General features: G+C 41.3%; 1 protein-coding gene across 1 annotated transcript in view; it reads left to right on the top strand.

The window, feature by feature from the left end:
- The window catches only part of LOC141760306 (protein kinase C-binding protein NELL1-like), a 377,384-nt gene that overhangs the window by 152,383 nt on the left and 197,551 nt on the right, over positions 1-27,450 (top strand). Inside the window, exons 9-12 of the mRNA XM_074622982.1 lie at positions 782-884; positions 3,509-3,582; positions 10,293-10,392; positions 15,823-15,951. Coding sequence (XP_074479083.1) covers positions 782-884; positions 3,509-3,582; positions 10,293-10,392; positions 15,823-15,951 — 406 coding nt within the window. The remainder of the gene's footprint in view (positions 1-781; positions 885-3,508; positions 3,583-10,292; positions 10,393-15,822; positions 15,952-27,450) is intronic.

The following is a 27,450-nucleotide window of genomic DNA, read 5'->3' as shown; positions in this document are numbered from 1 at the left end:
CGGCACAATGAACAATCCATTAGATTATGGTGCCGATCCGATTCATGATCCGGATACAGGAACATTTTTAAGGATTCCAATCAGCCTGAGCATTAAAACCACAGAGTATATAACACATACGCAGTGTAACTGATGTCGCGTTGATGAAGCGTGACCCCGCCTCAACAGACAACGTAGTGTAACGTTATACAGACATGACAAGGCTGCTGAATGAGAGAGGCATCCGCCGACACGTTACACGGAAACACACCGTGTTAATAATAAGCCGACCACCTCACGGTACTGCCAGCTGGGAGCTGTGATCTGTTTTTAAAGTCACACGTTGGCGGAGGTCTGCACTCCGAGTGCCATCCTAGTTGTTAACTTTAACTTTTCTTTAACTTTCAAAAAATTAATCATACACTTCTAGGGGCTTTTACTTTGTAAAATTATCTAAATTGATACAGTAAAAAATGGTTGCCGGTCGTATCCATGTGGAATCTCCGCCACTTTCTACTTTTCCGTTTCGGCTCGCTGCAGTCGACTGTGGTTTGTTTTGTTAACGGATACGGAACGGATATGACGTCACATTACTCTGACTACAACAATAAAAGCGGTAACTTCCTTCTCCCTTTGCATAGACTCAAATTAAGCAAATATATCGATTATGGCATTAAGAAATTGATTTAAAAAAACGTTGGAATCACAATACATAGGTGAATCAATTTTTTTCCCACCCAGTTCACAGTGAGCATTTGATTTTTGCTTCTGATGTTAACATGTTTTACGTCTTTTCTTATAGAACGGTGTGGTGGAGTGTCGCAGGATTTTCTGTCCTCCAGCAAACTGCTCCGAGGACTCGCTGCCTGTACACATCGACGGGACTTGCTGCAAGAAATGCAGACGTAAGTAACAGAAGCATACATTTAGATCGAGCAGGAAGCAGAAACAATTTTCTCAGCTAAACCTGTGAAAGTTGCCTCTGCAACACCACCAGGTCAGATCAGCTGCTAACGACTTGCTCATTTGTGTTTCTGCCAAGCGGTGGAAATAGATGATGATGATTAAATAAACCTCCTGTTGCTCAGTCTACAGCCTCTACCACCATTCAAAACTTTGGCTCGTATTTTATCTATAAAACTAGCATAGAGCTACGGATGATGTCATCTCTCCACAGCCGCCTTCTCGAAAATCAACTCTTCTCTATAATCGTTTTGGTTTTATCAATACATGCTAATCAGGACACATTAAACTAAGTTGTATGTTTTGCTGCCTTTTGTTAATCAGAATGAACTTTGACTTTACATTGTCTAGACAGTTTAAGAGAAGGTGATGTTGACCTCATATTAAAGGGTAACTTCAGGATTTCTCAACCTGGGGCCTCATTACAGAAACGTCATAAGTCTGAAATACGATTTTATCTCAGTTCAGGATGACATTTAGGATTTTTGGTATTACAGAAACATGTTCCTAACTGCATTTAGGCAAAAAAAATCCTATATTATCTTATCATAGGATTCTATCTGTTACAGAAGCGTCCTAATTTAGGGATTTCCCAAATTAGGAATCCTAAATTAGGATTAGGGGTGGGAAAACAAATCGATTCATCTATGTTTTTTTGTTTTTTTTACGGTTTCGAAATAATTTTTTTAATACCAGAATCAATATATTTGCTTCATTTGAGTCTTTGCGGAGTCTGAGTCCCGTGACGTCATATCCGTTCCGTATCCGTTAACCAAAACAAACCGCAGCGAGCTGAAACCAAAAAGTAGAAAACAGCGGAGGGTCTGCGTGGATTCGTCCTGCACCCTCACATGTTAAATCCAAAGTGGTAAACACTACACATCCAGTAAAGGATGGAAACACTTTGGGTTTCACACATTGTAGGAAAAGCAGAGCTAAACATCACGGCTAAAGCTGCATGCTAACTGTCATGGACAGGAAATGTGTCGTATCGCGGTAACGCAATGTCAAGCCGGCCGTCGCTCTCATCTCCGTGGTCAAATCAGCCGATGCTACAACTGTAGAGCACCCATATACTGACATTAATGTTAAATGCATTCAAACGGCCCCGATGGAGCTGACCATGGATGTATAAAGAGAACAGAGCTGACGGGAGAGCTAGCGACGGAGCTAGCGGAAATATACGTGTGTGACTACATCCGGTTTTCAAAATAATGCGTTAACAAAGGGAACTGTTTACAAATACTTATAGAAATAAGACTGACTGATTATATTCACCAAAACATTACATGTCCCTTATAAAAAAAAAAAAAATACCACTAATTTGTGGAGGAGATGTCTTTATTCTTTGATTTTTGGGTTGCTGGAAAAAAATAATAAATAATGCCTGACAATGACTGATATATTTGACTTCATACATGCTGAATATCAAACATTCTTACCGTAGCAATTTAGATATTTTCCAAAGTAAAAGTCCCTAGGAGTGTATTATTCAACTTTTCCCATGGTCTAGTGTTAAAAATATTAACAAGAAATCGCAATACCCATCGAATCGGGAGAATCGTCCCAGCCCTAATCTACAGTAGTAATCTTGCTTTATTTCCAGAGTGTATCTGGGATGTTTTGCAGCAGTAGAACAGTGTCATGCCACTTCCTCTTCTTTGCTAGTGAGTGGGAGACGGTCATTATTCACACAACCACACAAATGTCCGCTTGTCAGGGAAACACAGGTTGCTCGCATTGAGACAAATGACCGTCCTACATGCATGCTCAGCTTGTTTCCTGAAGGTACGACTACCACCAGAACCGCTGTAGATACAAAGAGGGCTGTCGTCTGTGGCTGCTGGCACAATGAAACCAGAGTAAACTATCTGCGAGAGCAGAGATCACAGTCGGTTTTGCGGAAGCTGAAATGGAAGGCACTATTTCTAGTATAAAGCACACAGGGGTCTGCTACAGCTGCACACAGACCCACAGACAACTGCGCCTCTCTCTTGCTATATGGCAAAAACACGAAATCCCTGAAGGATAGTTTGTCTTTGAATAATTCCAGCCCTCCTCTGCCTCCCTCCTTCCATCCCTCTGCTCGCTCCGTCCTCCTCCTCCTCCTCCTCCTCCTCCTCCTCTTCCTCCCCTGTGAACATCAGAGCTCTGGAACAGACGAGCGAGGGGAGCAGCGGTCCAGAGCTGCGACTGAGCGCTCCACGGTCCTGCACCCTGGAGAGGAGAAAAGCAGGACTTCGTATCATGTGCTTCGTTTTCTATTTCTGCTTTGCCGCCAGAGGAATATGCCGACGGGTCTCCTCTATTGTATTCTTAATGTGCTGTTACATTTCTTCTCCGTTTACGCACACCAGCCAAGAACAACTCTGTCTCTGACAGAATTAATTATGCAGAACTTCAGGCTGGAAACTTTTTCTTTTTTTTCCACAGGCATCTCAAAAGCATCTTTAGCTATTTCTTTAGTACCACGGGTGCTGATATTGTCTGATTGTCTGATTACTGGTATTTCATATTTACTGTACTTACCTTAATAGAGTGTTATTTTCTATCTTTGTGCCCACAGCGAAATGCACCTACATGGGCCAGACCTTTTCCGAAGGCCAGCGCTTTTTGTCCCGGAGCTGCAGGGAATGCAAGGTAACATTTCTACTTAAAGGTCCAGTGTGTATAATTTCAGGGGATCTATTAGCAGAAATGGAATATAATATTCATAACTATGTTTTCATTAATGTATAATCACCTGGAACTAAGAATCTGTGTGTTTTTGCAAGCTTAGAATGAGCCGTTCATATCTACGTAGGGAGCGGGGTCCTCTTCAGAATCCGCCGCCATGCTGCTCCGCCATGTTTCTACAGTAGCCCAGAACGGACAAACCTTTACTATTTTTGCGTTACCTGAAGGTCACCGTAGTTCTCCAACACGCTTGGGAAGGGAGGGGTGAGTGGAGGTTTATTCAGTTTTTTGCAATCTGCAACCTCACCGCTAGATGCCGCTAAATCCCACCGACTGGACCTTTAATTGTACAATTCTTTCTCCAGCATTTAGCCTATACTCTGCAATCAAACATACCGTGCAGCACTTCCACTCTTTCAGTGTAAATGTGTAATGATTGTGGTGGACTGCTCGGCGTGTTATTCAATTAGCCAGCAGGCCATATTAGTTTTCCCTTCGTCCCCCCAATCTGCTCAATCTGCCTTCTTTTCCTTCTCTCTAATGGCGAGATAGCCAGGTAATTAGAATAAATATGAACACAGCAACACAAAGGCCTGATTTTAATAGATGCTTCATCTCAGCGTGGATTATAATTAAAGTCGTTATTCCAGTTCACCATAGAAAAGAGGTGAGCTTTCTTCACCGAGGAGCCATTTATCTTTTAAAGACGCTGTTTTAAGGAGAAAATTAGCGTTTTATGCGTGTAATTGCACACAAAGAGCCGCACAGTGGATTCCTGAACTCATTATTAGCCCTCCGGCACTTCGGAAGCCTGATTATATTGTTTGTAAGCTTTGTTTCAAACAATTACAACCATCCTCCACTCCTGGAATATGAACCCTGCTAAGTGACCAATTTGTGGACAAGTTGTTTTCAGAGGGGACCTGGAAAGTTTTATTTTGAGGCCTTCGGAGGTCTCTCGTGTCAGCGTTTCGGTCCCATAAGTCTCAGTTGTATTTTTCGGCACGTGTGTTGTGTCAGTTTCTGCATGTCAGACCGTGTTTCTGTCCTCTCACCGTCACAGCAGGAAAGGTGGGAAGTGGGAAAAGCATCAATGAATATATACATTGACATATGGAGAGAATAAGCAGGAAGGATGAGATCGGTGGTCGTTGGGGTGTCAAGTCAACTTTTATTTACATACATGTAGCCCGCAATATCACAAATCACACAGCGACTTTACAATCTGTCCAGCATACGACAGCCTCTCTGCTTCGCCATCTGTATGGATAAGTAACACTCAGCAGCTCAGATTGTCACCAAATAACTGTGCTGCGCTGAAACAGATTAGTTGATCAACAGAAAATGAATTGACAGACATTTTAAAAATCAAATAATTGTTTATGAAGCAAAATTATTAGGCAACTAGAATGGCACTCGGAGAGCGCAGACCTCCGCCAAGATGCCCGAGTACAATTGCCCCCCCTCTCCGTGCAGCTTGAGCCATCATCCACGTGTATTTTTGTTTATGTTGCGATCAGCTGTACGTAGCGGAGCATCGTAAAACACTTCATTCAAACTGGACAGAAACAAAATAAAACTCACCTAAACCGTTGTCGTTACTCTTTCCAACAATCACCAAGTGTGCTTTGGTCAAACTGAACTGTAATATCACAGAGTTTAATGTGAAAAAACGCTGAATCTACAGTTCTTACTAATTATGACAATTTCTCACATGTATTTAAGAGGATAAGATTATGTAGTGATGACATTTTGGACAGACGGGAGTAAACTGCAGCACAGTTATTATTAGGGCTGTGAAAATTACCACGATAATAACGCATTAATGCAAATAAATTTTAAGGCCACTAATTTCTTTAACGCACTAATGCAATTGAGCCTTCGGAGGTTGTAGCAGGCTCAGTTTGAAAGCCAGACTGAAGATACTGGTATCATATATCATAGCTTGTCATGAAGGAGGTTAAATAACGCTCCAAACTTACGTTACATTTTCATGAGGAAAAACTGTCATGGAAATTTTCAAAGGAGTCCCTTGACCTCTGACCTCAAGATATGTGAATGAAAACGGGTTCTATGGGTACCCACGAGTCTCCCCTTTACAGACATGCCCACTTTATGATAATCACAGGCAGTTTGGGGCAAGTCATAGTCAAGTCAGCACACTGACACACTGACAGCTGTTGTTGTCTGTTGGGCTGCAGTTTGCCATGTTATGATTTGAGCATATATTTTATGCTAAATGCAGTACCTGTGAGGGTTTCTGGACAATATCTGTCATTGTTTTGTGTTGGTAATTGATTTCCTATAATGAATATATACATACATTTGCATAAAGCAGCATATTTGCCCACTCCCATGTTGATAAGAGTATTAAATACTTGACAAATATCCCTTTAAGGTACATTTTGAACAGATAAAAAATGTGCGATTAATTGCGATTAACCATGGACAATCGTTGATTGACAGCCCTAGTTATTATGGCTTACATGTTAGCATACATTTGTTTATATACACACACTAATCAGACACACAGCAACATTAGCATTCATTCTGAGTTCAATATTCAGTCTCCTCTTAGCGCTGCATCGGTGGCTCTTTTGTACAAGGCAGCTAGTCGCTTTAACTTTATCCGTCTGCTGTTTGTTGCTCGACAGGTAGCGTACGGTGGGATTATCGAAACGTTTTCATCCAAAAAAACAGCAGAAACATCACCAATGAGAGCGGACTGTGTGGGCCTTCAAACCAAAACAATGAGCTAACAGGAAAAGACAAGTTCTCATTAGTTAATGACTGATAAAAGGCTCACAGTGCAAAGCTGTACTATTAAAAGATGACACGTGGAAGCAGTTAATAGTATGGTAATAGTATGGTCCCTAGAATAGAAGGAATTGACATTGAAGGAAGTTGTGGGGGAGAAATCTTCGGGATTTGAGTCGATACTTCCGTCCTTGAGAGGTCTGGTCTGACGTAGCAGCCAGGCTGCTGCTGCTGCTGCTGCTGCTGTGTGCCTGCTATTTGTTTTGAAGGCCCAGGGGAAGATGACACAGAGTTCGATCTACCTTTGTTTCCCTTCTTTGGTGGCGCCTATCTGCACCTTACCTGCTATCTGTATTCATGCCCCCCTTGTGAATGTGAGCAGCATATACAGCCTTTTACAATCCTCCCCTCTCTGTTGTCATGGCAGCCTCATTCAGCCAGGAGTATCTTAAAAACACCCTGTTTTTTAACACTTGAAAACATCCTTTTAACTGCAGTTGTTGTTCAAAAGCAGTGTCACCGTCCCCTTTTGTGATGTTCAAATTATAAGGTTCACGCTGGCAAAACGTAGCTCTACCCGCAGGCCTTTATGTAAGGTCTGAGAACTGAAAATATGTATTAAACATAAAAAGGAGGTTACACTTGGCAGGGTTATAAAACATGAAGGTTTGATATTTAACTATTATTACAGGGACGGATCATTATGTGACTTACTGTCAGTATGTCTAACATTGAATTTAACATTATTTTGTTAAATAAAATACTGTTACTGGAAGTCCTGGTCCAAAAAATATAAAGTTTATAATCTTAAATTATTGTTATATTTGATTTATTGTTTATTTCTGCAGGGACCTCGCACAATTAAGACTAATTGCACCACAGTTAGCTAGAAGCTAATTTGCATCTGTTGTCCCTATACAGGTAGACTAACAACAACCACACTGCAAATACACTACATGAACGATGCACGGTGCATAAAAGACCATCAGTGTGAGATAATAATAATAGAATCAGTATGATAAATACAATGCAATGCATGGTTTTAAACGCTGCAAAGCTTCCCGAGCCTCTAATGTTTGTTGGTGTGGAATTCCACTTCCCCTCTACTTTAACCGTGAAAGCAGATCGACCAAAGGCTGTCCTTCTGAACAGCGGTACCCAATGGATACTCTAGTGCTAATGGAACTGCCACTGCCGGGGTAGGCCAGGCATCATTGTAGAGGACGGGGTGCGAGATTATGAATCATTTTAAACATCAGGCAGCAGGCAGGAGTAAAGTAAGAAGTCATCAAAGTTGAGGAAATTATATCTTTTCCGGTTATTACAGTGATGATGAGCCTTTGACTTTTTAACTAGTACTTTTAGGAATTGTTTATAGCACTGGTTCCCAACCTGGGGGTCCCGACCCCCATTAGGGGTTGCCAAAGCTTCACGGGGGGGTTACGAGGCCGTCTTTAGAAAAAATACATAACACAGACAGAGACTTGTTTTAAAAAATAATCTCTGGTGCAATATTCACCGGAAATAATCCTCTCAAAATTCATACAAATCGTTTGTTTCATACAAACTCCCTCCAGTGATTGTGTTCACTATTTGGGTTAATTGTACTGTTTATCAGTTGTTCTGTACTATTATTGTTATTCATTGGATATATTATGAAATATTCATAAAATACAGTATGTCACTTAGTCAGGGGTAGTCAATTTACTCAATGATAGAAAAGGGGCCCCTTAAGGAAAAAGGTTGGAAACCAGTGGTTTATAGAGTCAAAGTATCCTCGTACATGATATCTTATTGTATGATATCTTATGAAAAAGTTATTCCTCCTTTTTGGCTCGTTTTTCTAAGAAAGTCCAGCAACACGTGTCAATTTCCACTCGTTAGATGCATATAGTCTTTTCAAAATAAACTTCTGTCTTCACAGGAAATAACTTCCTTAGGTTTAGGCAACAAAACTACTTTAGTTAGGATTAGGAAGAAGTTTGCGGTTTGGCTTAACATAACCCCGGAAGTTGTGTTACTTAAGTACATAAGTTAAGACAATAAATCAGTGTTTGTTTCTGGTTTCACACGGGACATGAACGCCGGTCTCCTGGGCGATTGTCTGGTATTTTTAGACCAACCCATCAACCCCCGTCCTCCTACAACTTCCTGGTTCAGGATTACGTGAATTGCACACAAATTGATTTTGTGGGATATACGCGAATTACAGTGCATTACTTTTCGTAGGTATAGCTACCAACAGTGTATGATACCAGCCTGAGTTAGTACACAGGCTTGAGTGTAGTCACACCTGCCTGTGACTAGGTTGTTATAACAATAAGATAGATGGGGGGGGGAAATCAATGAGTACATAAATCTTTACAGCGGACGGAGACAACTGATGCCTGATACCCTTAAGGTTATTCAGATTAAATGTAACTTTGCTGATGACCCTACAGACTTCCTTTTCAAAACTATTATCACCTATATTCTGTCTTATCTTATATTAAGTCTTCTTCACCAATGATCTTTAGCTGAGTCCAAACACCGGCTTGCAGAGAGAACACAAACCGGACAACAGACCAGTTTAATGCAGTCTGTCATCGAGTTTTAACGTTAACTAGCAACAGCTGATATGACCTGCTGCTGCTTGTCATTTTTAAAGAAGATAAGTTAGCTGAATGTTTTATCCACTGATATGTGCTGATGGTACTTAGAGTCACTAATGTATTTTCCGTGCGATGGGTGAAACATGCATGGAATTATATGAACAGCATGCGTCCACATGACATTCAGGAATAAATGCTTAGAATTAACATTAAAAACAAATTAAAAACACATTCTCAACATCACCAGGTCATATAGACATATAGTATGTCAGCAAGTTCACACTTTGTCACGTCAAGTAAGTCTTTTCACGTGACGCTTGTTAGTGGATTTCCCGACTTCAGTCAACAACCGATACGACCGTTTCGACACGTTATGTTTGAGGAAAATTCAACCCAGTCGCCAGAAAAAATGTTGGCATTGTACGTTTCTGCAAACCACGGATACGTTGAATGTCGACGTTTCTGAACCCAAAATACGTTTCATAAAAATGTTTCACATCAGCCTCAGATCACGCCTGCAGAAACGCACAACACTGCGTGGTTAACGTTGTGAAATGATTGGTCCGTGGTGGTTAACTACTTGGAGGTTAGAAAAATGATCATGGTTTGTGTTCAAATAATAACATAACGGAACTTAACAACCGTAACAACATAACTAGCGTAAATAAATATCGGCAGCCCTTAGTGGACTTTTTAACGTAACGTAACAAGCAGCAGTCTCCTCGGTGAAATGGTGCCTTCAAATGGGGTCGTGTTTACCGTGTTTACGAGATGAGTTGTGACGTGTTTGTTGACGTAAAAAAATGGCGGAGGCCATATTGTAATTTCAGTCGTATATTGTTTTTCTTTGTAATTTTAAAATACGTCTGAGGCCTCATGTTTTTCATGCCTTTTGCATTTCCTGCATTATGTTACCCACTTGCTAGCTTGCTAAATCGTTAGCCTTTGTGGCTTCTAGACGCCGACAGTAACGTTAATATTGCCATTGCTTAGCAGCGGTGTTCTCACGACTTTACCACTTGAACGCCAAGAATATCGTACACACGACTTCCCATGTTGTAAATACCAGCTCACAAGTTTCATTTGAAGGCACCAAAAGTCCTGTGTTTATGTTGAACAAACTTACCACAAAAAAAAAGGTTAAAGAAGCAGGATTGTGACGGGAAGCTTGCTGATTTGAGCTCCGGAACAGATCAGATTGAGTGTCATTTTTCCCCTTAAATGGTGTTATTGTTCTGGTGAAGATCTTGTGTAATGCTCAGACCTTCACACATTTGACCCCCAGCACTGTAATTGTAATGTTTTCCTTCTGTCCTCTCCTTCCAGAACGGCCTGATGGTGAAAGTCACAGAAACTTGTCCAGAGCTCAACTGCACCGTCGGTGAGCAGATCTTACCAGATGGCAGATGCTGCAATGTTTGCAGAGGTATGTCTTCCTCCCCACTGCACTATTCTCAGATGCGCGAATCGCTCTTTCTTTGGACGTGCACACACCAATCCCCCTGCCGCTGCCAGAGGTAAACATAGCCAGTATGCCGGTTGCTGATTCAGGCTGAGCCTCTGCAATAATTCTGTTTCTCTCCCTCTCCACCGGGTACGAGTGCTTCTTGGCTGGGATACCTATCAGAGCAGATTGGTCTGTCTGCTATAGAGCACCTGCTATGCCAATTTGCCTGAACCCCGCTGCTCTGGCAGGGGGGTACTACAGGGTAAATAGCCACGGGTAATTCCGTAAATACATTGAATAAACGAACTGTAGGAGGCTGTCTGCTATAGAGCCATAATGAAAGGAACCAGGGGCAGGTTCCGAGCAAAAGGAAATTGCGCTCTCATTTAGGTAAGATAAGCAGCATGCGTCAGACTCACTGTATTCAGAGGAGAGGGAGATGAAAAGAGTGTGAAAGAGGATGCAAAGAGAAGATAGAGGAAAGGGAAGGAGAGGAGGAAGATGAGAGGGAGGAAATATAAAGTCTTAGACCTGCTGTGTTGAAAAGAATGGAAAGGAAAGGAGAGGAGGAGGAGGCGAGGTAAAGAGTTTAAAGCACATGAGAGGAGAGGGGGATGATGAAAAAGTTAAAGAGAGGATAATACGCTATATTTTGAGAGGAGAGGAGAGAGGACAGGAGAGGGAAGATAAAGAATAGAGAAAGAATACGATGCTGGCCCACACGAAAAGATTTTTCAAATCTTAACAGATGTTGAAAACGTAAGAGACCTCACACATAACGACATGTTAGGTTAAACAGTTTTGTTCCTATAGTGTACGGTGACAAACGATTTGGCCAAAACAGCACACCACTATTCATGAACAAAAATTGTCCCGACTCTCAAAACCAGAAATCTCGCAAAATCTCTCGATCAAGTGTTCAATCAATTTGTTTGTTTTCCTACAAATGACCAGCAACATGCGTCAATTTACACTCGTTACATCCAGTCTTTTCAAAATAAAACTCTGTTTTCACAGGAAAACAACGTCCTTAGGTTTAGGCAACAAAACTACTTACTTAGGTTTAGGAAACGATTCAGGTTTGGATTAAAATACCTAAATGGCGTTACTTAAGTACAAGTTTCTAACAAATAAATCAATGTTGACTTTGTTTTTTTCACCGGTCTCCTGGGAGAAAGTCTGCTGTTTTTTTGACCTACCCATCCACCCCGACCTCCTCGCTACACAGCGTTTGCCGTTCTTTATATTTCATGGTTCACGGTTAAGTGAATTACACACAAATTAATTTCATGGGATGTATGTGAATTACGGTGCATTACTTTGCATAGGTATAGCTACTGACGGTGCATGAGACCAACCTGAAACACACATGGCGTACGACGGCCAGTAAGAATAATCAATGTTGATTGTTGCACTACTTTGTACTGAAAATTCACAAAGAAAAGAGAAAATGAATGAATAGTGTCAAGTTGCTCCTCCATTTCTGAGCTCCATCTTACTACTACTTTATGCTTCACGTTTTCCATTAGCTCATGCATTAGCTCATGCATTAGCCACGGCCCGGCAGTTGCTGTCCTTTATTCTTCAGTCAGCTTGGTTCCCAATTGGCTGTCGTTCTTTTCCCACGTGACTGCGTCATCGGCTGTCCTTGAAGTTCCCCACACACAAGAGTAGATCCGATCCGATCACATTAACCATGTTCAATATTTACGATTTGAAATCAGTGAAGGCAGGATAGACTTCCAAGCCGATTGGGGAATGTTAAAAACACCCCTAGCATACCTCACACCACAGGAATATCTGGAAAGATAATCTTTAGAATAGGGCTGTCAAAGTTAACATGAAGTTTTTTTTTTTTATTTCTCAAACCAATTAATCGATTATCATAATAGATGGCGATTAATTTAATAATTGACAACCAATCCGATGCCTCCCTGCCTCCCTACTCGTTCTCTAACCTTGGCGTGCACCAGCCTGAACTCAAAGCGTGTCGCCAAAAGTAGCAGTGCCGTGGTTACTTGTCATGAGGTAGCGTTGTTGAGTTGAGGTCCTCTCTCCGCTCTGTGTCTGTGAAGTAGTTACGATGCGGCGGTGCTCGTGCATGTGTGTGTGGGGGGCGTTGCCTTGGAAGGAGCCCCGAGGAGAGGGGAGGGGGGGTTAAGACAGAGCTCCTGAGGCGATGCTACTTTCAAATTATGCTAGCTTTCCAACATCATCGACCCTATCTTTAAGGTACACTTTGAACATATAAAAAAATGTATGATTAATTTGCGATTAATCGTGATTAACTATGGACAATCATGCGATTAATCGCAAATAAATATTTTAATCGATTGACAGCCCTACTTTAGAGCCATGAAAAATCCGGGCTTTGCTTACAGTTGTTGGGAGGGGAGAGGAAAATCGGGCCCCAAATCGGCTTGATTCTCGTATAGTGTGTACCCGGCACTAGACTTGTTGAAAAGGAGAGATGAGAGGAGGGAGGAGAGGAGAAGAAAGGTTTAGAGTATAGAGGAAAGGACAGCAGAGAGGGAGAGAAGAGTAGGCGAGAGGAGAGTTTGTCCAGTAAGAGCTAACAATTAGAGATTGATAGTCACAGTGTCTGTTCTATTTCTCTCTTTCTCTCTCCCACTCTCACACACCCACGCCCACCATCGCTAAAAACTCAGAGGCGGTCATTATTTTCTAATCATCTCTAGACCTCTTCTCCACTGTGTGACTCAGTACTTTGCCACCACTCTGATATTTACTTGTGCCTCGCTGTTAAATCCTCTGTTAAATTGGTAATTACGCAGAGTGCTCATGCCTCTCTGTTTTACTGAAATAGAAGAAGAAGAATCCCACCGGAAAAGGGGGCCGATGTATTGCAAATCAAAAGATCCAGCTATCACAAACACAACTGCAATGCATTTTTCCCCCCCTTCTGTGGTGTCTGAGCAGAACTATACTTTATACCACATGCACACACTCTCACACATGCTCCTTATTGTAATCAGTCCTTTTACATGTTTACGCCGTTCGGTGGGGTGCTGCTGTAGATGGTGGAGGAGGAATAATGCACACATACTGTAGCTCTTTTTCCTCAGTAATGGCTCCCCAGGCTGCCTGCCTCTCAGGGCTTTTATGTGCAGCCAGCCAGTCTGTCTGTCATTACAGGACATGATGGGCTATATCAGCTCATACTTACTGAGCAGGAGACAATCACATCTCTGTCTGTCCGTCTGTCTGTCTGCTTCCTTATCTGTTGCGCATTTTCCGTACATCTGTCATGTCACATCCTCTGTACACGTGCAGGATCTCAGTGTGTCTGACAATAGATCGATACTGTGGTACACAGGCACTGTAGGGGTTAACGTTCCAATCCACCACCGCAGCCGATCGGGGTATTTAATCCCCGTAGCGATACCATGTGTTCCAATAGATACAATTGTTCCCAGGTGGGAAGCCAGTGAGGGATCCTGATCCTTTTACTGCACTAGTGTCTCCTGCACTTCCACTGAAGAAAACACTGACCTCGCTGTGACCTTGAAACGTAGGCTTTAAAAGTACAGTATGTAGCTTACTTTATTTCCGCGGATGGCAGCTGTTTTCATCTTGGATTCATGCGTTAAAGGTCCCATATTATAAAAAGTGAGATTTTCATGTTTTTTTTTATTATAAAGTAGGCTTAAGTCCTATATAAATACTCTGAGAGGATTGTAACGCTCAATCCACAGGGAAATACACACAGCCCGTATTCAGAAACTCTGCATTTGAAACAAGCTGTTTTTTCTCCATTTGTGATGTCACAAATATACAATAGTTAGACCATTACACAGTCTTAAACGTAAACAATCTAAATGTGTCCCAGTTTATTTCTGGTTTCAGTGTATGTGAATAACATCTACTGACAGGAAGTATACATGGACCAAAGCTGTTGCCTAGCAACACAATTATCTTGCAATTCCGTCAAAATGTGCTAAAACAGAGCGTTTAAGACAGAGGGTGAATACAGGCATATTCAGGCCAACAGTATGAGGAAAATAAAGTTGTTTTTTTAACATTACAGCATGTAAACATGTCCTAGTAGAAACACAAAATACAAGTATGAATCTGAAAATGAGCACGATATGGGACCTTTAAGACGGATTCAAATGGTGGTCAGAGTCACTGGAAGAAAGTGTCAAAACTAAATAGAAATGTCCTCAGAAACGTCTCACAAACCACCGCTGCAACTGTTTAACAGGTCCCACACACTCATACTGTTGATTGTCCACAAGAGAGCTAAATACTTCCCTGTCACACACAGTCGTCCAGCGAGATGTTGCCTATTATTGCCTTTAGCGTTTTTATTTGTGAAGAGATAATTGTGATACAACATTTTGCTGTGTACTCTTATTTTGAAACTTCTGTGTTGGCGGTGCAGATATCTAGTTACAGCCTATAGCTCAGTATTTCATTCATTTCTGTGAAGAAAACTTAATGAAATTGTTATCTTTAAAGAGACACTGAATTTTGTAAAAAAAAAAAAAGAAAAAGCCAATTAAGTATGTATGATAGGATAAATAAAAAAAAATACGTAATACAGACAGATAATTGTATTAAAAAAATCCTAACAGGAAAACTCATCTCTGATGCAACATTCACAGGAAATAATCTATCAAATTCATCGTTCATCGACGTTATTTCTTTCACTATTTGGGTTAATTGGTAACAGCTTATCAGTTGTTCTGTACTGTTATTGTTATGCATTGAATATAATATGAAATACCCATAAAATGTCACTTACTCAGGGGTCGTCAGTTTACTCAATGAGAGAAAAAGGGGTCCCTTAAAGAAAAAAGGTATAGGGAACCACTGCTGTAGGGGCTGGCCATCTATCAGTCTAGTCTTCATCATTCACCTGTTTTGTAAAACATCATATTGAAGGTCCTGTGCTGAAATACGTTGGCTGAACTGAAATGGAGAATCCTTTCTCTTTTGCTACTGGAGCCCCTCACTGAAGTCGCTGACTGTTAAAGCAGCACAGCGCATTGTTTCTACGAGCACCCTTCAAACCAGCACATCAACACAGAATAGCAGGAGAACACACTGTCCTGTGCTACAGAGCAGCACACTCGTGACCCCCCCTTCACTCTACTGGCTGGATGGATGACCTCCTCTGAGACTTCCTACATGAGCTGCATGTGTGTGTGTGTGTTTTTTTTAAATATATTGTTTGTGTGTGTGTGTACGTGCTGTTGTGAAAGCCAAAATTTGTATTATTGCACCAACAATTTGCTGCAGTCATAAACCTTATGCATACAGGCTCCTCGTCATCCGCAGTATTGTGGTCGACAGGAACAAAGTTGCTCTTTTGTGCATTTGTCTGCTTTTATCTCCGTGTGCAGTCCAAAGTAAATGGAGGCCTCCTTTGTCTCGCTCTCTCAGGTTATGACTTCTGCGCAGAGGGACTCATTTGTGGCGAGAACTCCGAGTGCAAAAACCGGAATACTAAAGCCGAGTGTGAATGCAAGAGCGGCTATGCCTCCATCCACGGGGATTCTACTTACTGTGAAGGTAGGACTATACTTTTCCCAGCTCGGGCTGAGTCGGGGGGCTCATGTGAGACCGACTCACAATATCTATTAGCTACAGGATGTTAAAAGCAGTGCGGCTGGCAGCATGTCAGCGTTTAATTCACCGTGGGCCCACAGACTGAGATTTCTAATGAGCTGATATTAACACACAGATGATGACAGGCTGTAAGGGAACAAGGAGTTGTCTGAGAAAGCATGTGGTCAGCTTGTGAAAAGGGAACCTGAACCGTTGTTATGGCATCAGTAATCCAAAAAAAGCACATGGATGTGTTGATTTGTCTGTTTATAAGGTTGGTAAAGGTTAAGGGTAGGTGCAGTTTCAGCAGCTTGATATTGTAAGTGGTATTTTACATTACTGCTGGCCATTTTCCAAAGGATATCATTGAGTTTTAAATAGATTTTCGGCTATTAATTTCATTTAATACAGATTTGGAAAATGAAAATTTTGACACCTGTCAAAGTTTCTGTATCATCTAATGACAATGCAGTAGTGTTGTCACGATGCTGGAATTTCTAACTTCAATACGATACCTTGAAAAATATCAACAATCGACTCCTTTTTCGATGCCACGGGTTTTATTGAAAAATAAATAGCGCCATGTGTGTCAACTTGCTGTCGGACAAAAGAGAGAGCAGAAAGATCAGCTGGTATCTGTTTATCGACACTGTGGAAAATGAAAATTGTAACAATTATTATCAATACTCTGATATTTTGGACAACACTGTAATGCAGCTGTGTTTTTTTTTATTGTGTGATCAGGCAGTATCTAGCTCTTGTTCTAATGAAGGCTGATTGCACTTTCTTTTAATTTGCTTTGGACAAATAAATGTGATGTAACGCATTCAATACTTCAGAGGCAGATGTGGAAAAGAATCCCATTCAGGGATTGGTTGTTGGAAAATACAGTAAAACCAAGAAGACAAACAATAACATGGACATTGTCGAATGATAATATGAATTTGGTAATTTCTTGCATTAAGAATGCTGCCGTTTGGCGTCCTCTTCGATTGTAATGCATGTATTAGAGCATCTCAAATGTACAACGGAGTACGTTTTTCAACACAGCCTATGCTTGCAACCACTAAAACATGACACGATAACAAGACAGACTTAATGTCCGTAGTGTTGAATTACCTATTTGAATCAACTGCAAGTTGACCTTTGTAGCATCTCGAAATGGACTTAAACCAATCTGCAAGGTACGAAGTCAGTTTGTAAACTCATGGCATGCTTTTAAAAAATGGAAACTTGACGGGATTTATATTCATTTGGCTGGCACAAAGATCCTTTCAGGTTATTGTGAAACTTTTGCTCATGCTTTCATCAAATGTTTGGTAAGATTTAAACTTCACTTGCAGCTGTTATATGTTTGGGAACTGAACCCAAGTCTGTAGAGTTAATGGTACACGTTTTACCCATGCCAAACTGCATATTTACTTTTCACGAAACTACATAACTATTTTAAGCTGAGCTGAAGAGAGTAAAGGCACTCGCGAGCGTGCATGACGTTATATCCGTTGGATTTTCCCAGAAATACTGACCCGCATACTTCACATTAAAAGCAGTCTACAGGCTGATAGAGGAAACTCAGAAAGTTGCAGAAGATCTCATCTTTTTAGGTTAGTTTACAACCTGTTCACACATTGGCAATAAAAAAACAATTAACAAACGTTCATACGTGTAAAAACTCACATACGGTCCCTTTAAACTAGAGTGCCTATTGTTTCCAGTAGTGTCTGCCTCACTTTTCCTGTAAAACAATTTTGAGACATCTGATCTGTTTTTCGAGACATAATTTCACAAATCTTCAGGGGATCTCAGCCTCTCTGAAAAAGCAACTAAGAGTGTCAGGGTGCTTCCAGTATACGATGACTGTTGGACTTGGCTGCCAGTCAGTGGGTGCTGGAGGCCCAGAGTGCTTGTGATGGAGCTAATGGCCTTATTTGATTAAGAGGCTTGGGAGCGGCAGTCGGCGGATTGAAGGATTTGCTCGTCGCTCGTCGCAGTTGTCTTTGGGTCGGAGCCACGGCAGACTGGATTCACTAAACACGCCGAGAGCCGGGTAGCCACGAGCCCTCCAGTCTCGTCTGCCTCTGTTTGATCTGCATGGTAAAGTGGTTTACCCAGAGCTCCACTCCAATCCACGACAGTCCCACACCATACGAGCGAGGGCTGGGAAACGCTGATTGTTAGATCAACTATGTAAATCGGGAGGAGCCACGGCTCTATTGGCTGCGAGGCATTATCCGTGTTTGGGGGTTTGCTCCCTAAAGGCGGCTCAGACTTCTATTGTGACTGGATTAGCTGGCATCCTGCTGTACAGTATGGTGATATTTGACATGGAGTCACTCTCACCTCCAACTTAAATTGGCTTAGGATAACATGTCTTACGCAGCAGACTCTGTATCTGTTTTATTTGAGTTATAAACAAAGCCCGGCAGTCTAAGAATAGATGTTTTACAAGACAAATTAATTTCTCCTCATGTACTTTACAAACCGGATATTGTGTCTGGCCGTGGCTCTAAGCTGTCATTAAATGTGAGCATTATATCCTCATAAATGGTTTAATGTGCAGCGGAATGATTGAAGATGAGATTATTTACTTGTAATCAGAGGGCTGTTTGAGGACGGACCAGAGGCGGAGGCTTCCGTCTGTCATTCAGTCACCTTATGGAGCCGTTATTCTAACTCTCCCTCGCTTTAAGATGAATATCTAATTATTCTCAGAGGGATATTTGGCTGGCATATTGTCCTCCATCGTACCAAAACTTTGCATAAGTGCAAAATGAGGCACCCCACCTGTTGTGAAAGGTTGCATTGATATTTTCCCATTAAAACACATGTAAGACTTTTCTGCCCTTCATAGTGTATTTCTGGAGTGTTTATTAACTTGAAAAAAATCCCGAATGTCTTAGCCTAGACAAATTTTGTTCAGTTTTCACTCTTTGTTTAGACTTCATGTCTTAGCTAAGCAGGCCGTAAATTGTTATTGTTTGTATTTCGATTTGTGATGAAGAGGTTTTGAGTTTTGACACACGTTTTCCCATCACTCTTTTGATATTTCAAACAGCAAGTGTGATGCTGTGTTTTTAGGTATTAGCTGTAGGCTATGGGGGATGGAACCTGCCAAAATAAATAAATCATAAATCATCAATAAATAATACTAATAATGAGTGACAACAATGTGTACAGAACATAATACAGAAATAAATACGTTTGGGGAAATAAACAAGGGGTGAAATGCAAAGGGAAAATTGTGCAGAAATAAATAAATAAATGCATAAATAAATACACACATTAAAAAATAAGTATAAAATAAATACAAAATAAATGCTTAAATAAATAAGCACATAAACAAATAAACACCTACATAAATAAATCAATGAATCAATAAATATAATAAATACATGGATAAATAAAAGGGGAATTTAAAAAAGAAGATAAATTAAATACATAAGAGAATTAATGCAAAGATAAATAAATAAAGCAGTAAATCAAAAAAAAAATCAATTTATGTCACATTTTATCAATTAATTAATGGCTACATTTATTTTTTATATTATTTTTACTGCATTTAATGACATATTCATTTATTTATTTATCGAGTCATTTATTTTTATTTTTGTAATTTTTGGCAGGTTCAGTCCTCCATAGAAGGCTTCACCTGAACCCTGTTAGTGAATCTGCACAATAGAATATAATGCTGAAATAGCTACAGAACAAACACTTCCTGTTTGCAACACCGATGTACAAACAACCATCGACTAGATACTTTGTTTTTTTTACTGAAAATGTACTTTTTACTTTAGATTCATCCACAACTGAGGAAAGTGGTTGAGTTCACTGAAAAGAGGGAGTTCAGTTGTTTCCAGCAGTATGTGTACGTGGTCTGTGTGTTCCAGTCTGACTGATTTATGACACTGGAGAAGTGGGGAGGGGGGGGATTTTTTGATGACACATGCTTTTCTCAGGTGCTAGAAGTCAATGAAGCTGCAGCATATTTTGTCTGTCTGCTGCAGCATGTATGACGCATGCCTGATTCCTGCAGCCGGGAGGAGGATGTGTTAATATTTAAAGCCATCTGCCCAATCTCAGAAAGCAGAAAATGTGCCTGCATATGCAGAATATGCACACATGTAGAAACACACTAATGATGGTGTTTGCCTCACTAGCCTGCCCACCAAAGTGTTCATTTACTCCATTAACGATGTATGTTACTGCATGAGAACTGATGGTCTCAGAGATGAGTCAGTTGGAGGCATCGCTCTGCGTACTCGATGTTGAGGCATCTGCTCCTCCTCTTCTCTAGCTTGGGAAAGACTTTTTAATCCTGGAGGAAGCCTGGGAGAAGGCCGCGGTTGCTATTGATCGGTCTTGTCAACACTCAGCAAGTCAAAGGCTCCAGCTGGCCTGCTGGCTCTGCCTCAGCAACAGCATGGACACATGAAGCGCAATAGGCCTAATGGACTGCATGGAATTACTGTTTGCACTGAAGGCCATCAACCCCTTCCATATTTTCCTCACAGTTACCTGAAAGGCCTTTCCTCCTTTACCTTGACCTCAGGATAAGGATATTTCTATTCACACAGAACCAGTCTAAGAAACTGTCCCTGGAAACTGTTTGGAAAAGGGCAGGCACTTTCAAAAAAATACTTGACAGATGATTGGATGAACCATCTGTCAATCAAACTCGTGCCAAAGCCAGTCGGGAGAAGAGTGAAATCCGTCAAGAAAAGCCTTCAGTGCCGTTCTTTGCTCCTCCTTCAATGAAGAAATACTCTCCAGCTCTGATAGAACTGAGTTCCTCACAGGATGCTGATTGGTCCGTGCTCTGGCTTGCCAGACACAAACGCATTGCTTGAAGCCTGACAAGATGGATTTTCATGTGATATGCGATCCTGCGATTCTTTGCGTGATCTTGTGACATTACGACAATCCAACTGCCGTGCAAGGTAAGAGTATTGGGTAAGAGTATTGGAACTTTAAATAACCCAGTACCAAGTAGTATCAAAACTGCTCAAGTCAAACAATACCTGCAATTGATCCTTTTTATACCCAGATCTAGAAAAAAAACCAGACTGAGACTATGGTTTTGCGCGGAGCCAGTCACCGCAGGCATTCTTTGATTTAATGCAACGTGTGATTGATCAACCACTACCGCCGCAGCTACAACCCATACAGCCGGGATTGCCTGCCTGCGCACAGCTCTGAACACGGAGATGTCGGAGCTGGCGGCTAACAGCTAGCAGCACTAACAACGCAAACAGGGCTAACAACGGCAGACAGAGCTAACAGTGTTAACCCTGGGGGGGGACCAGAGGGTGGGCGTTACGCTTCCGTGACAACGCAGCCCCACTGTGGGTCGCTGCGTGAGCGCTGTGCAGTGCGCTGGCGGTGATTAGCGAGCCAGTGGGGCACACACACAGCCTCAATTCACATATTTGGTATTGAATGAAGCGCTCTATTGGTGTCTGTATCACTTTAAGGGTACTGGTATTGGTACTGGCACCGTCCGATACCAAGCCCTAATCACAGGGCTGACACATAGATGCTCACACTCACATTCACACCTAAAGGCAATTTAGAGTGGCCGATTAACCGAACCTGCATGTCTTTAGACTGTGGGAGGAAATCGAACCCAGAACCTTCTCGCTGTGAGGCGTCAATACTAACAACAACACCAACATACCGTGCTACGCACCTGTTGTTTTTTCACCTCATTGTGTTTACCACTTCTGAAACCAAACCCATGCCCTCTCAGACTTCCACATGCAAAAGTGTGTCAACATTTTCTAATGTTAAAATAAAAATCAATTGCGTTAAGGCCCTGACACACCAAGCCGACGGTTGGCATTCACACAGTTTGGGGCCATCGGTGAGCGTCCGTCGGCCTAGTTTTTTGCATTGTGTCCCGGCCATCTGGAATGAAGCTAAGCGGTGAGTGAGAGGTGTGAAAATGGTCGGCAAACGCCGCTTTGTTTTCATGTACATATCATAACAACGGCTTGCATATCCGCCGTCCTTCCTGTTTCCCTTTTTGAATGACGAATACACACTACCGCCACCGGAGAGTTATTTCCTCTCACGCAGGCCCAGAACGTACTTGCTAACTGGCCATCGGCTGTAGTCTTTGCGCTGTGTTCGAATGCAACTTGTCGGCCTTCATCGCCGCTAGTTCTTTGATGTCGGCTTGGTGTGTCTGTGACTTCAGACAACTATTCTACTTTCCCACTTCCAATATTACTGTATACAGCATGTACTGTATGTACATAGATGTAAGCCCATCTATTATAATGTGGTAAAACAGGTCTATCACTAGCTTCGGATCAAAGATCTTCAATCAGATAAATCCTGCGAGGCAGGAATATGGTGAACGCTGTGACACCGGTGTTAAAGCACTAATTTCCTATTGATAAAAAGCACCGACTACATCTCGCGGGTTGTGTTCTCCCTCTGGCTCAGTGTGTCACACCACCTGTTGCTGCTACATTACTGTTATTTCTCACGTTTGCGCTAATGGGCTTATCATAGGCTTATTATCCTCATCAGCTCGTGTTTATGCTGTCAGTGATATTCTTCTCGAGTCCCGGCAGATCTACTGTATCATCGCTCAGCACCAGAGGACACAGACATTAACACTGTTGTTGTTGTCGTTGACAGCTTGTTAATCGTAACCTAAAAAAAAAAAACATGTTCACATTGGGTTGAGCCCTCTCACGATAAAGCTCCAAATAAAGGAAGTGCTAAAGCAGCTGATGGGAGAATAGTTGCATCAGCTAAGAGCAAACAACATAATTCCCTGCTTCCCTAGCGGAGTGCTGCAGGGACCCTCCTCCCAAATGGCTGGTTGTTACCTCAGAGGCTGCTCTGTATATCTCTTTTCCACGGTGGCTGAAATCCCAGCATGGGTCTAATGTTGAACCAAAGTGCACCTAGATAGTGCATATCTTTCTTTCATTGGATATGTTCTCAGCTTTATATGGGCCTTTTTTTTTCTCAATATACCCAAATGATCTCCCACTCTGCAGGAAGCTTATATTTTTTGTTCTTTACAGCCTCTCAAGTGCCTCTTCTGTGCACTTCTTTTCCCCTCCATGTTTCAAATTAAAGGCTCCATCGCCGCAGCGCGTCCTTGGAAATGTTTATGGGCGAGCGCATTAGGGAAAAGTCAGAGCAGTTAGTAAGACGCTCGAGTCGAGTCGAGTATTTTCCGCATGTGCAGAGATGAAGCGTATTTCCACAGTAATGGTCTCGGGAGGTTGCTGCGGAGAATTCTCCTGCTGTTAAGAACCCTCATGGGTCATTCTACCCACATTAATGGCGGCATTAGCTCCTGTTGTGCCCCGTAACTCTTCAGCGGCTCTTATGTACAACTAAAACAGTGACTCGCCCTTGTTTGACACGTAAAGGTGGATTCGTTTCACCGCTCCGCCAGCTGTGTGTTTTGTTTGGTGTGCTGCTCGAGATGTCGCTGGGTTTAATTTGGCTCTTATTAACATGCATTTGATGCAAATGTTGCGACTCCTTCTCCACTTCACGTTGCTGTCAATCACCAGCTAAGGCTGTATTTTTCTGCAGACCATAGTTTTATTTTTTTTCTGCTATAGGTAATAAGATTAGAGCCCAGTGTGAGGCCGACACATTGGAACCTTAAACGGAGCTATTTCTGTTTGTTCAGCTCGCTTCCATTTAGCTCCGGAGCAGCCGAACTCCCCGGGTTCACAGGCTGACTCTCTGATGTGTCCCCTTAGCTAACAGGCTCTGGGGAGGCACTTTATGATGTCCCCTGATCTCCAGTCAATCTCCACCGACACCACAGCAAGATTTCAGCTCCTCTTCTCTTCTTTGCTCTCTCTCTCTCTGGCTTTCACCACTCACTGATAATAGGCCGTGACTTTGGTGCTAATAGTGTAACAGTTACTGCAACTGGAGCTTTTTGAACACATTTCAGACATCTCGGTTGTAACATGATGAACTTCACAGAGGAAACTCACATTACAATGTAGAATAAAAGCAGTCAATAAAAATGTGAATATTTTGAAAAATAAATGATCAATCAGAAAAATGCAGTGCACTTGTATGGATGGGGACCGTGTTAAATACTGTGGCTGGAGTGCCCTAACTACATTGAGTTGCTTTAATTGAAAATGAGCTCAATAAAATCACTTTAGAGCTAATTATCAGTGCTACCATCAGTCCTAGACGTGTCCATGCAGTGTTTTACATCAAATCTATAGAGTGGGGGTGGGGGTGGGTGTCTGAGTGGCTGTGATCAATTTCTTGTCCATTTTGCACTTGCTGGTCACAAAGGGCAAATGAGAAAGTGCAAAAATCACCTCGGCTGTTTATGACACACGAATGGGAAAAGTGACAACAGTGACTTGTTTTAGTTGACAAACATGACATCAATTTCCCTCAGAACAATAATGAATGGACAGACGTAAAAAAGTCCTCTTAAAATAATGCTAACTAAACTTGATTATTTGTGTAAAATCAAGAACCAATTTTCATAAAACTAGTGCAGCAATATGTCTTAAGCCCATTTTAAATCGAAATACAAATTTATCCACCTTGCTTCTATTTAATGTTCATGCAGTTTAACAAAATGCAAAAAAAAGACAAAGATAAACACAGTGTTGTTGATTGTCTTGCCTATATCAAGATACGTATACGTTTTGCTGCTGTCAGCTCCTGGGAAGAAACTCTTGTGAATTCTCTGCACGAAGCAATCCTACTTTGTCGATCATCTAGTTTTCTCTAAAGAGGTGTTTTGGATGCGAGTGTGACAACAATGCATATCACTTTTCAGAAAAAGAAAATTCTTGTCAGATCTACTGTACAGTCGCTGAAAAAGAGATTGAATATCTTACCTTGAAACACTTTTAACAACCTAATGCATATATTGTAGATTTCTTATCTCTGATAAGAAAATAGAAGATTTTATCACCCTAAAAATCAGATTGTATGATTTCCTTTGAATCACACTTTCTGCTCACAGTTTGAACGTATGCCACTCTATGCCACTCTGTCTCTATGCCTCCACTTCACAGTACGATGGAGGTGAATAGACTTGTGTTTGGGGTACTCAAAAGCATTGTACAACAGAAACACATATCTCCAAACATAGTGTCATGTTCACTCTAGATAATGTACAGACCTCACTGTGGACCTCACTGTGGACTGTTTTTATGCCTTCATGACGGTGACAGCCGTGGCCGGAGACATTATGTTTTTGGGTTGTCCGACCCATTCTCGTGAACCCAATATCTCAGGAACGCCTGGAGGGATTTTTTTTGTCTTAAGGAAAAACTGCTTAGAATTTGGTGGTCAAAGGTCAAGGTCACTGTGACCTCACAAAACACATTTTTGGCCATAATTCAATAATTCACATGCTAATTATGACAATTTGACATAAAAGTCAAACAGGATAAAGTCATAAATAGATGGCATTTTACATGGATGTAAACTAAAACTTGACCTGTTGGCAGAAGCATACAACCGTGAGGTGGTGATTGTAGTCTTGGAGATGAACTCCTCAGTAAAAATGAATTCAAGTGTAAACTGTTGATTAGCGTTTATTTTTAAATGCCATTAGCACCATAATCTAAATTCCATTCACCTCCATGGTATTGGTACGGTATTGGGTTTTATTTTTATTTATTTTATTTCTTCCTTTTTATTCCTTTTATTTCACAGTGATTTTTTTTTTTTCTTGATATGTCCCCTTTAAATCTAAATACAAGATTGTCAACCTTGTTCATAAAGAACAATCATTTAATGTTCATTAGAAAACTTTGTCTTTTACCAGTTTAACCAAATACAAAAAAGACAAAGATAAACAGTGTTGATGCCTCTATCAAGATTTGTCTGATCCTTAAAATAAGCAATCTAGTCTAGTTAACTAAGAAAACCTGTGTTGAAACATGTTGTTGTGATTTGATACATACAGTATGAATTTCCGACGAATTATGGCACAATTTTGGCACACTCTCATTATGCACCAATTTACTAATGTTTTTATTGCTGTATACGTCCTGCTGCTGTCAGCTCCTGGGAAAAAAACCTCTTGTGAATGCTCTGCACGAAGCAATCCTACTTTGTTGATCATCTAGTTTTCTCTTAATGGGTGTTTTGGAAGTGAGTGTGTCATGCAAATCACTTTTTTCAGTCTCATTTCTTGTCAGATTTACAGAGATTGAATATCTTAAGGAGAAAAACTAAAACCGGGTACCTTGAAACACTTTTAACAACCTAATGCATATAGATTTCTTACCTCGAATATAAGATTTTATCAACCTAAAAAATAAGATTGTATGACTTTCTTGAATTGCACTTTTTGCTCAGAGTTTGAACTTCCACTCCATTATGATGGAGGTGAATGGACTTGTGTTTGGGATACTGAAAGCATTGTACAACAGAAACACATATTTACAAACGCAGTGTCATGTTCACTCTTGATAATGTACAGACCTCACCGTGCACAGCTTCTATTCCTCAACACTGGTGAGAGCCAAGGCCGGAAGCATCATATTTTTGGGTTGTCCGTACGTACGTCCATACCCTTCTCATGAACGCGTCATCTCAGGAACGCCTACAGGGAATTTCTTCAAATGTGGCTCAAACGTCCACTTGGATTCAAGGATGTACGGATTAGGATTTGGTCACAAAACACGTTTTTTGGCGATAACTCAAGAATTCATATGCCAACTAAGGCAATTTCTCACAAAGTCAGGATAACAGGATAAAATGATGCAACGTATTCTTATACAACGGTTCGTATGATGATATCTTCGGAAAAAGCTATTACTCCTTTTTCGTTTGTTTTCCCACAAATGACCAGCAACGTGCACGTGTCAATTTCCGCTTTTTTCAAAATAAACTTCCGTCTTCACAGGAAACAACTTCCTTAGGTTTAGGCAAGAAAATAACTTAGTTAGGTTTATGAAAAGATCCTGGTTTGGCTAAAACTAGCTCCGGAAGTGGCGTTACTCAAGTACGTGACTTATGTGACAAATATATCAACGTTGACTTCTGGTTTCATATGGGACATGAACGCCGGTCTCCTTGGGGAAAGTCTTGTATATTTGACGCACCCATCAATTCCAACCGGCTCCCTACATGGCGTTCACCGCTTTTTATACTTCCTTGTTCACGATTCCGTTAATTACACACAAATGGATTTTGTGGGATACACACAAATTCCATTACTTTTTGTAGGTATAGCTATGAACAGTGTATGAGACCAGCCTGAATGGTGAAGTGATGTCATTTTTGGACAGACATGGTTGTAAACTGAAACTTGACTGATTGGCGGACGCATACAAGCGAGGCGGTAATTCTAGTCTTGGAGATAATTTCCTCAGTAAAAATTAGTTTGAGTGTAAACTGTCGATTAGCAGTTATTTTTCAATGCTGTGAGCAATACAATCTAAATTCCATTCACCTCCATGATATTGGGATGGCGGCAGGAATCTGCGA

The sequence above is a fragment of the Sebastes fasciatus genome, chromosome 2 (genome assembly GCF_043250625.1).
Source record: "Sebastes fasciatus isolate fSebFas1 chromosome 2, fSebFas1.pri, whole genome shotgun sequence".
NCBI classification, from domain to species: Eukaryota; Metazoa; Chordata; class Actinopteri; order Perciformes; family Sebastidae; genus Sebastes; species Sebastes fasciatus.
This window is presented reverse-complemented; position numbering and strand designations above follow the sequence as displayed.